This window comes from Rhea americana, unplaced genomic scaffold, assembly GCF_003343005.1.
Source record: "Rhea americana isolate MKP2758 unplaced genomic scaffold, rheAme1 scaffold_162, whole genome shotgun sequence".
Taxonomy (NCBI): Eukaryota; Metazoa; Chordata; class Aves; order Rheiformes; family Rheidae; genus Rhea; species Rhea americana.
In genome coordinates this window covers 1,037,428-1,049,656 of record NW_028185728.1, presented here as the reverse complement: position 1 = coordinate 1,049,656, position 12,229 = coordinate 1,037,428, and the positions used below count along the sequence as shown (strand labels likewise).

General features: G+C 49.8%; 1 protein-coding gene across 1 annotated transcript; it reads right to left on the bottom strand.

Moving 5' to 3' along the window:
• Positions 1-481: 481 nt before the first annotated feature.
• On the bottom strand, positions 482-12,223 carry VAMP4 (vesicle associated membrane protein 4). Its single transcript, XM_085300249.1, has 7 exons — positions 12,063-12,223; positions 10,249-10,295; positions 9,827-9,877; positions 3,936-4,036; positions 3,006-3,085; positions 2,154-2,205; positions 482-1,148 (listed from the first exon to the last, which is right to left on the bottom strand). The coding sequence occupies exons 1-7, from the start codon at positions 12,126-12,128 to the stop codon at positions 1,120-1,122; spliced, it is 426 nt and encodes a 141-aa protein (XP_085156375.1). The 5' UTR covers positions 12,129-12,223; the 3' UTR covers positions 482-1,119.
• Between the last annotated feature and the right edge of the window lie 6 nt (positions 12,224-12,229).

Sequence of the window (12,229 nt, the reverse complement as noted above, 5' to 3'; positions counted from 1 at the left end):
ACGTGCCTAGAGCTTTCACAGAGGGTTGCACAGCTCTTGCACCCAGATGCACCCCTTTCCCGGCCTTCACATCAGTCCCACCTGCAGATTGAGAAGCTCGGCTCCTAATCTGTCTGGCAGGAGCCCAGGGGCTCCAATCTCCCCCAGCATCCCGATGCAACTGTCTGGGAACAGCCCCCTGCCCACCAGATCAGAGAAGCATTCAAGACCGCAACCACCACAGCAAGGTGAAGGACTCTGAGTATCAAGTGGGCTCTGTTCATCCTGGACTGATTTAAGGGGCATGAGAGTTGCCACACTCCTGTTGTGACTCCTGTATCATTGGGCTGCCTGCTAGAGAGCTAGGCTTTACACGCTCTTCTCCCTTCTTTTTAAGGAAACACTCAGACAGCCCTTTCCTAGGGATTCCAGATAATAGAGCGCCCTGAAAGCCCTCCCCCCCCCCCCGAAACATTATAAAGACGTGCAGGAACTCCACACATACAGTCAAAAATAGGTTTACTGGAATGTCTTTAGTCACAGCTGTAAGCAGCAATACTGAAAACACTGAGCTTAATGCATTCCCATGGCAGGATCAGAAAGTCTTCTGGCTTGTAAAGCCTAATTACTTTTTCCTTTTTTTTTTTTTTTATTGAATAGGAGAAAAACAACACCCTTGCAGTTCTTCAGAGGGTCAGTTCCCTGTCACATAATGGTATGTTTCTCTTTAGACACGTTTCCCCTCCTTTGCTCTGAGGGAAGGACAGAGTCCCCCTCTGCCCTCCACCGCAGGCGGGGGGAATTGCTCAAACTGTATCATTACAACTTAACCGTATATACAGATAAACCATAATGACAAGTAGCTAGATCCAAAGCAGAGACCCAGAATTCAGCAAAATGGGTGGTTTGGGAACTGAATCTTCTGTTGTAAAAAAGGTGTAATAACAAGAGCAGGTACTTGACCAAAAAAAAGGGTCATTTGGCAGTTCTCAAAATGCTCTGTTAGAACTGGCTACTTGCCACCACCTTCTCGCTCCTCTGAGGAAAACAACTTCAAAGCTATATACAGATAGTTCACTTAAATTACACAGCAGTTTAGTTATCCCAGAGCCAGCTCCACTGAAGCCTCCAGCTGCCTGGTCAGGAACGGTACTTCAGGACTATGGGTACTGAAAAACACACACAAGAAAAGTTCTCAGCCACATGCCTTTGAATGCAGCACCGATCACTGTCAGAGAGGGAAAAACCCACATTCCTTTAGTCACAAACACCAAGCAGCTGTAAGGGAAAGCATATTTCCCAGCTCAAGCCAATGTAATCTGCTSCCTGTACACACACTAGACAACACTCCTTGCCATCTTCATCTCCTTCCAACTTCYCAAAATGAAACCAGATGGGATTTTCCATTAGCCTCTCTCTACAATGCTCCTACCCTGCCCTGCTGTCAGCTCTGCGACTTCCGCTCTCAGCTGTGCATCAGCGGGACAACAGGTCGTGCTGGTTTTGCTGAAGGGCAGCATGGGAACTGTTACAGAGCTGACAGGAGAAAAGCCTCCCTTCAGGACCACCGGCACCAAGGAACTGCGAAGAGCTGCGCTCCCATGCTGGGCTGCTTGGGTCCTTGGAGCATGTCACCCAGCGGGCAGAGGGATGAATTACTTCCCTGCCTTGAAAAAAAGTCATTATTACCTATTCAGTGGGAGAAGCAGGAAAGGATCAATCTGCAGGGAGCAACAGCAGAGCCTCCAGGCCAGCTCCTTGCCCAGCAGCTTAGGAAAGGAGCGTCTGCTGCGAGCAGACCCATTGCAAAATGGTTCATGTATGTGGAGAYGCCCTTGAAGACATTGTTCTGGTCTGAAACTCTCACATCTCCCTCTACAAGCAATGCAGCCCCTGCTAACCCTGGATCACCACAGCTTTGGCTGCATCTATCCCTCCTYCTTTAGGAACAGTAGGACTTGGTTTGAGCCAGCTCCTCTGTGCGCACATTTAAACTGAGGAGCAGAAGCAGGGAGTAGGCGCACATATTACTGCTTGACACAGCATGGGGCCCAACAGGAATGGCTCAGGCCCTTTCCCTCCCAGGGACAGCGATACCACAGCGTTATGCATGGTGCAGAGTGCCATGAACATTTCAGCACCAGAGGCAGCTGGGGTGACTTGAGGCTACTCACTGATGATCACAAGCAGGAGAATGACTGCCACCAGGGYGATGACCGCCTTCATCTGCAAGAGGAAGAACAAAGACAGGTTACAGGAGATGCCATGTGTAGCTGCTTCTACCGAAATGGAGGCCTTTGGCCTCCAGCCCATAGATGCTCGTCTGTTCAGCTAGAAAGTACAGCTYCTTCGCCTAGCAGGGAAGGCCAGGTAACCGCTCCTGCACCCTAGTGTGCAGATGACCTCTCGCAGAACAGAGGCCCCAGCAGTATCTGCTTTCAGGCAGGCAGTTATTTCCCATGACAAATAGCACAGGCAATCATGTTGTGTGTCTTTGTACACAAACTGACCAAGAAGATCCCAAAGGATCCTGCAGCTCCTTTGTGACTCTGCCAAGGGGATGCCTCAGCCCGGGCGGACCTGGCTCCGTCAGAACAGAGTAGGGAGACAAGTCCTGCCAACTTGGAGCCAAAATGCTGTCMCTGCAGGATCATGGGCAAGGAGTTCAGGAGGGAGGACAGCTTCAAATCATCTACCAGTGGTGCAGCATCTCACACCCTGCCTCATCTCACGGGGCAGCATCCAGCTCAGCTAACTGGACCCTGGCTGCCCCAAGGAGCGAGCAGGAGAGCTGCCTCCTGCCAGCTCCCACACCAACTTCAGGCACCATCTCTAGGGGCACCTCCAACACACTGAGCCTTCCATTGTTCATACTGTTACAGGCCAGCCCACAGGACAGGACATGCACTTCCTACACCTATTTGCTCCCTTGTATTCCTGRCACCCAGAGTGACCCTGTTGTTCAGCCCGGGACCGAAGGACCTGCACGAAGAAGACCACCCCTTTCTGCTCCAGGTCTCACTCACCTTGCAGCCTCGCCACCACATCTGTCTTCGAAGCTGTTTGGCTCTATTGCTAAAAGCTGTTGCATTATCTGATAAGCTTTCTGTTGGAAAGGAAAGAAAAAAGGCAATTCAGCAGCACAACCACAAAGCATCCACTTGTTCCACTAACAACACTTAGTTTCAAGCAATAAACTTAGCAACAGAGGAAGAGACCCAACCACAATGTGATTCACCAAAGCCATGGCAGATTCCAACAGTCTTTGTGTGGGAGCACACACCAGGCTGCAGAGCCCCACCAAGCCCCCTTTGCACTGGCTGCCCTCTGAGGAAGGGACTGCACTTTGCCAGCCAGAGAGCAAACAGACAGCTGAAGTGCTCAGCACCACTGTTAGTCAGACCAATCTACGCTAGCGCAATGGCCAACTAGATCTCAGCATCCAAACACCTCCAAACTAAGCCCTTGCCCAAACTTGCCCAGATCTCCTACAGAATTGGTCCCATATCACTGCTGGAACGCTGCACTGGGCTCTTCTGAGACCGCTCATGAACCAGGACAGCTCAGTACTGACTGGCAGCTGCATACACAGAAGGAAGTTGAAGAGTAGCTGCAGTGAYAGAGGGGTGATCAGGCACCCAAACCCAGGCTGCTTAGTGACCAAGCCAAGGTGAGGAACCAACCAGCAATTTAAAGGCACCAGTGAACTTGGGCTGGGGCTGTGCAGAGCAGCAGAAGGTGAAAGTRGAAAGAGGAACATGCAGGCAGAAAGTTAGATCTGCAGCCCAAGGCAGGGAAACACCATTCTTAGGCTGGAAATAAAAACCCTCATGGAACAGGGCCAAGTCCATCTTTAGGCACTCTCTGATTTGGAAGCTGATAACCCAGCTCAGCAAATGAGGAAGAGATGCAGGGAAAAGGACAGACAGACAGGGGAACTGCAATTGTCATCGCACCTGATTTATCTTGCAGGTCATCTAGCCGCTCGCCTCTCTCAATCACCTTTGTGATGTTCTCCTGCATAACGTCAATGACTTCATCCACCTGGTTCTGGACACTAGAGCAAAGCAAAGCCAGAGTGAAGGGCAGGAAGCAAGCACCACTGACTGCACATTGCAGCACCAGCCCTCATGCAGAGCTGGCCAGGGTTCAGGGAGCTCACCAACAAGATCAGAGGGGACAACAGCAGAGAAAGGTTGCTGAGAAAGCTACTGGCTTGTGTCTCTTGAGCAGCACTGTGCAGGGCTGATCTCTGTCAATCCCACACAGGGTGAGAGGACACAAGGCAGGGGCTCAAAGAGAGCGCTGGAAAGTCAGCAGAGGTTGGGCACCCTTCTGTAAGGGGGCAGGCATGGTGATCCAAAAACGTAAGTRCAGGAACCACTATCCCAAGCATCTGTCTGGAAGTTTAAACTGAACAGCTCTAACGCTGTGCTGGACATTACAATACTTTGGAGAGTGGAACCTCTAATGCCTAAAAATCATACAAAAAGGCAGATTGCTCGTGGTGGCACCTCTACTGTGGAAGAGCCCACATCAAAGGGGAGATCATGCCTTATCTTTCCAAATAAGCCAGAACCCAGTACCACACCTTTGCTAAACAACTTAGAGTAAAAGTAAAGGGAGATGTGCTCAACCCCCTCCAGAAAATGAGTTGCCATATGAAACAGTCTGCCAGGAGCATCAAAAGGACAGTARAGAAACTGTTGATATGAACTAAACCAAACTGATGCCTTGCACATATTTATAATTTATAATTCAAATTCTTACAGGTTATGCAACTTTGTGGTAGTCATTTCAGTGAACGGTAGCCTAAATCACACCCACAGGGTTATTACGAAYGCATTTATTCATTCCATAAAAAGCCACATTGTTAAGAGAAAAGTTCTCCTAGTGGAAAAATACTGCTACATTCTGGTTTGTATTTTGGAGCTAAAAACACTTATTTTCCTGGAGGTAGAAGTAATACATTTCTTGGGGCCCTAGGGAGACTACACTTTTTGAGACATACCACGCTCAGAAAGTAAACGGCAGCAGCAATTTCTGGGATGCAATGCTATGCACAGGGCAACAAAACGGAAAACAACCCCAGGACGCTTACTCTGCCTGAAGTCTGATGTTTGATTTCTTAGGTTGCATTGATCAAACACACTTAAGCACTTGAAAAATACTGAAATTCATCCAGCATTTACAAAACACGCAGTTCTCCACGTTACGGGAAATAAGCACCCTCTATTAGCAGCGCAACACTGGTGTCCCCAGGGGAAAGAAGGAAGGGTACCACCTCATCATTCACATCTGTCTAGCACCCACACTCTCCTGCTCCCCAAAGTACCCAGCGATAACCTCTTCATCCTCTTTGGACCAACCGAGAATCYTCTCATCCCCATTAGCATCTCCCGGATGCAGAAATTCAGAGATGCTATTTGCCAAATCGAGGTCTTTACCGTAGCACAATGCCCAACAGTAACACCCAGGGAGCCGTCACCCAGCACCTAGCCCCAGAGCACTTGGTAAGCAGAGGACAGCATAACCTGTCACAGCCCTGGCAAGCGAGGCCAAAAGAATCACAGCAACTTGCCCAAGGCCAGTCAACAGGGCAGCTGCAGGTCTAGGAACAGGACCCTGTCCCACCGCTCTCACCACAAGCCACAGCACCTCTAGGTAAAACTTCTGAACCACTTCTGGTTCACACTGACCTAGTTCTCCCACCTCCCTCACCAGCCTCTCGCTGAGCAGACGCTTGTACTGAGATACACACGTGAGCAGCAGCTGCAAAAGCCCAGAGTGGTTTCAGTGAGAAAGCTGATGCCTGATGCCTTGCACACATTTACTTATCATTCAAGAAAACCAAACAAGCAAAGAAAGCTACTACAAGTTTTTTTTTTTTTTCCCCCTTCCCAAGAGCTGGGAAGGCAGAACTATGGAGGGGCTTCCCAGCTTGGCACTTCAGGTTGGGCTTTGTAGAGCCACTGCACTGCGGCTTCTAGAGTTGGAAAAGACAAACCCTCTGAAGCCAATTTCTGACTCAACATCCTTCATATGGCACATGCTGGACTCCAGCAGTGCACTTGCTTTATTTAGGATGGCATAAAAAAGAACCTGGCTTTTCCTGCACTGCGTCACAACGTCCGCGGGAGCAGCGTGTCTCCACAACACCTGCCTGGGACACACAGGGGCTGTTCCTGACAAGTGACCGCCTGCAACGTGAAAGGCAAGAGTTTCTTATCCGGATGGGGAAAGGCCTGGGTAATCCCCAAGCATCTCTCAGTAGAAACCCGTCTCATGACCACAAAACTTTTTTGATTCGCCATTTTTTTATAACAAGGCAAGAGGCAAGTGGCAGAACTGCCACCGCCCAGCACACGCAGGTGAAGGTGGCACCGAGGAAGCAGGCAGTCGCTGCCCAGGAAGCACATTTTATCCCTCTCAGGTAGAGATGCGGAGGCGCCGGCCCCACGCAGGCCTTGCGCCCCCTCCCTCGAGCCACCAGCCCCTCCAGCCCCTCGGTGGAAAGGGGGCACACTCTGCCAGGGAACCTCCTTACCTCGGCAAACCAGACAAGTCAAACTGAGAACTGCAAGCAACCATTATAGCTGCCACACTTAGGGTGAGAGAGGAAAAGCAGAAACATCTGCTTTCCCACATGAGCATGGCAAAAAAAGTGGTTTTAAGGCCTGGGAGTTAATAGGCAGAAAACTATATTTTCAGGATTCAAATATTTCTAAAACCATTTACTGGCTTAAAAATAAAGACTCCTTCCCACAACAGATTTGTGACCAAGTTTCTTGGTGTGACTACCAAGAGGAAGGTGACAAGGACACAACGCATACAGGAACACGCAGCGCAACACACTGCTACTGGTATCCCCACCCAGCACAGTTCAGAGCCTGCAGCAAAGCTGCTGCAGCCCAAGGTACCTCRAAGCATTAGAAGCCAACCGGGGTAAGTGTTTAACTTAAAGCTGCTCTGCTGTGTACTAGTACTTAGAAGACCTTATGAAGCTCAGATCACACTGCACAAGTTGCACCTCAGCATCCCACCTCTTTTCGCTGGAGCTAGGAGCCATGTGCCAAACACTGTGCGCCTTCGCTATTTATCTGCGGCCTGGTCACACCGTTAGCCTCCATCTAAGAAAAACGAAGTATTTCAGAGACAGGGAATAGAAACAGGGAAATCAAGGCCCAAGTAATCATAGAGGCCTAGGTGTTTGACTCCCACCAAAAGCAAAGTTATTTGAGCACCCCAATATCCTTTCGTATCTGAACTAAGGGATGATCTAGGAACAAGCAGAAAAGGGACCGAGAGAGGGAGCTGAACTCCAGTCTCCAGGGTCCCACACAATGCCTCAGGCACTGGCAGCCAGACCATGCTCTCCCTCATCAGTCACTCCAGCAGAAATGCCTCTCCAGGAAGGGGCTGAAAGATCTGTACATTAGATATGCAGTCTCAGAGCAAACTCAACAATTCCCACCAGTTCTGCATGCTTGAGGTTGGAAACTCAAAGTCACATCAAGAATAAAACATTTCCTCGTTTTATTTGGCAAGAAAGAATGAATCCTTAACAAGAAGCACGCTTGCTGTAGGGAGCTATTGGCTTCTGATGTATACATTTCATGTATTTCACTCCCGCATCTGTACTCTGTCAGATTTCCAAGTGAAATAAAGCAGAATAAACATCTGCCAGTAAAGGGAGTAAGACAAAAGCACAAAATATGTCTCCCTGAAGTCCTGGTTCATATTAATGAGTGCAGATACACTGCTTTTAACAAGGATAGTAACCACACACCTGTCAAAGCAGCGACAAGAGATCCACTGGCATTTAACTTGGTTTAGTCTTTGCTTTTGCATGCCTTGCCTGGTTCCGAGCAGGAGGAATAAGCCTTTCCGCTTTAGCGCCACTGAGTTAACTCCTGAGAAACTCCRCAGGCCGGTCGCACTGCAGGATTAACAACAGTGCCGCGTGCTTCAGACACCGTGACCGGGCCACGTGCAAACCGCAGGACTTGTTGCTCTAACTTGCTGCTCTCTCCAAGTTGGCTATTTGTAACCAGCATGACACACTTCTATTTTCCACCCTAGGCTACACATTGGTATTAATAGTGCTATGTGTATTTTGGGGGAAAATATACTGAAACATCCCTTGTTGTGGCAGTAATCCAGGAAAAAGGGAACAGGAGACAGAGCCAAGCTGCTCAGTCAGTGCAAAGGCAGGAGGCCGGTGCAGCTGCAGCAGGAGTAGCACAACCTCCGAGCGCTCCCCGGGGCACAGCTGTCTGCAGAGATGCTGCCCCGTGGGATTTGCTGCTGAACTCAACGATGGGATATCAGTGCTGAGCTGTGACTCACAAGTCACAGCATGTATGTTGCTGTGAGGACACAGCTGTGAGGAACGAAGCAGTTTATGCCTCCCCAAGGCTTTGCGGTCCTTGAAAGGATAACACCCAGCAACGATGTCCAACAATATGGTCTTGGCATCATTTCCAAGTGAACAGTGACAAGAGGAGAGCTCTTGTTTTCCTTCTCTGTGTAGCAGAGACAGAAGATACTCTGTACTCCTACGCCAGTATAGGAGAACTAGGGGGTAGGCATTGCCCCTTCTCTACTTTGTTGGGAAGTAGAGAAGAAGCCACTCACAAATACAACAATTATTCCCCACCACCACCTCCATTTACTTCAGCCCAGTACAGCCCTGCACCAAGAGGATGGCTTTCTCCATACCAGCTTGCCATGAGTTTGGCTCTACTAACAGCCCTGTCTCCTCTGTAACTCAAGTGCACCTTGTGATCCAAAATAAGGTGGTAAGCAGGCACACAACCAAGCATTGCTTATAGCTGACGTTGGCAATGAGTCATCTCAGAGCTGTATTGGCTTCTTCCTGGCAAGAAAAAAAATCCCCAACGAAGAGCGACTCCAAGGCTGCAAGCAAAATGACCGATGTATTAAACACCTGGTCATCAGTTTCCCACTGATGTTTTGGCACTGGGGTTGCAGGCAAAGGAAATGGTAGAGCACAAGCAAGGTTCAGCAACCCGGGGGTCTGTGAATATCCTCTCCCTTCCACTAAGTACCACAATCGCATCCCTAATAGGAAACCATAGGGCAAAGAGGAGCTCGCCCCAAGCACCATCCAGGAAGTGACTCGCTGGGAGAAGGATCCAGGGTGTCTCCTCCTTCCTTCTTGCCCTAATACCAGGGTGTTTGCTCTTCCTTACTCTAACTGTTTGTTACAGCCAGTAATTCTCCTCCAGCTGTAACAGTTTCCTGTTTGTCCAGCTGCTTTGATCCCACCAAGTCACTGCTTATCTCCAGGTCATCCAAATAAAGTTTTCACCTAGAGAAAAGGAGGCTGGAAAACCAGCAGCTGTCTGAAAAAAAAAAGGGGGAGGGGAAGTCCTTACCTATTCCTGACCATTTGCTTTTTCTTGAAACATTGAGGAGAGAGTTGCAGAGTAAAGGAAGAAGCCATGAAACAATAAAAACAGAAGGTATGCGAGCAGTGAACTAGCTCAAGTTTAAAATTCAGGGTTAATGCTCCAGAAAAAAGAGATTGGAAAAGCATGAAATAGTTTATCACCAGAATACAGTGYGGGCTTTAGAAACCCTATAGTGCTACCATGCTACCATCCTATCCTTTTACCTGAATTAATGCACAGTTCCTGGACAGTTTGAAGCAAATCTGAGACTTCCCTTAGCTGAAGACAGGTAGGGTAGAAAACCACAATGGGGAGAAACAAAGCCACTCTCATACCCAGAATTACACAGGCTTCCTCTGTAAGAGAGCAGCAGGAGCCTGTGATGGCAGAATAAAATATTATCCATGTGACACTGGGGAACAGGAACTTACTGCCTGATTTTGTCATTCCTGGGTCCAAATCTTGGTCCAGAAGGCCCTCTCCTGTAGGCAGAAAAGAGAGCTGTAACAATAGAGGATACAACGAAAACATACATTTAAACCAGGGGACTCAGAGATAGGCAAGAGAGAACCAGTGCCTTGTGGATGGAGAATTTTTCTTATGCCTCCCATCAGTCCCTCCCATGTCTTAATATGTGGGGTGCCCCAGTTTTACACAGGTCACACCTGCTAAGTCTTAATTCACRCTTGCTGCCAAGGCTTTGGGAGATCATCTCAAAGGAATCAAGTGTTTTGATCACAAGAAGCCTCCGCCTATTTGGCGAGGAGCAGCTTTTGGGTTTCAACATTGCCAGTCTCAGATCTTTAGTTAGTTAAGATATCCTATTCCCTACAATGTCCATTAAGAAACTCACAAGAAGAAGTCTTCCTCTTCATCTGAATCTTCCTCTAAAAGGTTCCTCTGCAAACACAGAAAAAAACCCAGCTCGTCAATAAGCAGCCACCATTTCACACATGCATTTCCAGGCTTTAAGACACAAGCACATGTCTCTAGAAAATACAGGCTGCTACACAGCTCTGATTTGGGACAACTCTCAAATTACTGCCATTGATCCACAGCAGCTTTGCATCAACTGCTGGCTTCTTGAGTAGCTTCAGATCCTACTTTTCTTCCAAGTATCAGTACACCTTCCCACAGTGCAGGAAGCAGCCAGTCCTTCAGTATGTTGAATCCTGCCTTCARTCAGCCAGCAAGCAGAATCCCTGCTTGTGCTGACTGGGGCGGGCAAGCCCTCTTGGCTCGAGGGACGATCCAAAGCACTACACTCCATCAGTGGTAGCAGCTCAAAACTTCCATGTCACCTACAACCACCCTGGAGTATCCCATCTAGGCGCAAAGTTGTATCTATTGCTGATTAAGAGGATGCTGTTTTTCCAGCCRTCTGATGACAGCACATCCAAGAAGGACGACAACACTGAAACAGACTCCGGCCTCTCCCATTCACCATGTCTGGGCAAGTTGGCCCTTCCAATCTGCACAAGGAGGAAAAGACTACAGGCGGATTGGAAAACAGGAGCGCTCTGCTATCTGTTCTGGTTCACGCTGAAGGACTCATCCTCCTGCATGCATTTTCCTGCAACGTTCAGAACAGGACAGGATTTGAGATCATCAAATCCTCTTTTTCCACCCAAATGCACATCCTCATTCAGGGACCACACACCTCTCCTAACTTGCTCTCTTTAGCAGTTCACCAAGCTCAAACTTGCTGTTCCACTACACCTTACCAATTGGTACGAAGGCTGATTTTTAAAAGCAGCCTCACAAACCCACTTGTACCTGGAAGTTTTGGACAAAGAAGACATCAGTAGATTTCATCTCTCATATTGTGACAACACAAATTCGCCACTCAGGCTGAGGTGCACCAGTAAAAGCTACTTTGGGTTAAAAATAATCAAGGGGGAAGCGGCACCCTACACGTGTGGGCCCAGCAACACAGACTCAGTCGTTATGGCACTAACGGATGCTGCTTCCCCTGTGCATAAACTGGAGCTCCTAGCTGCAAATGTGGTGTTCTTATTTGAAGCCTACCTATATTTCAGCTTTGYCATATTTGCTCAATCAGCTTAAGCAACCTGAGAGACCGTGCGTGAGCTGAAGCCATCGTTTCCTTCAAGAGTGAACTGCTATTGGCAGCGCAGGATCCTCATCTCACTGACAGCAGTCGTGAGCTGGAACAACATTTTAGATAACAGCCAAAACTCGGTTTAAACGCTGTGTGACCCCAGGKTCGGGGCATCAGGTTAAACCCATTTAGCCTGACACAGGCAACGGTACCATTTTGACCCATATTTCAAAGCCTGGGACGTAAAGGGCCCTTAGCGACAGGGGGGACGCTCGGCTGCAGAGCACAGCGCGCGCAGTGCAGTCTCGCTCGAGGCTTTCACACAGCTCGCTGGGGAGGAGAGCGGCGGCGTGGCCGGGGCGAGCTCTGCCCGGGGGCAGCTCCCCTCGGCAGGCAGGAGCCCGCCGGGGTCTCACGGCAGCAAACGCGGCCTGAAGGAACCGAAGCAAGTTCTCCACAGAGCCGCTGCTCCTAACGGGCGAACGCGCGGAGAGCCCCTTCCTTAGGGACTCCCGCCACCGACAGCGACGCTGGCCGCGGGACCCCCCGCGCGGCCACGGGCCCAGCGGCGGGGAGGCGCCGCCGCAAGCCGGRCGCTCACTCACCCGCTCGCTCCTCGCCGAGCCCGTGACCTCGTCGTCGTTCAGGTGCCGCTTGAACTTCGGCGGCATGGCCGCGGCGGCCGCAGGCCTCACGGCGCCTCGCGCCGCGCGCTCACCGCCAGCCTCCCTCTTCCAGGGCCCCGCGAAACCGGGCCGGGCCGGGCCGGGCC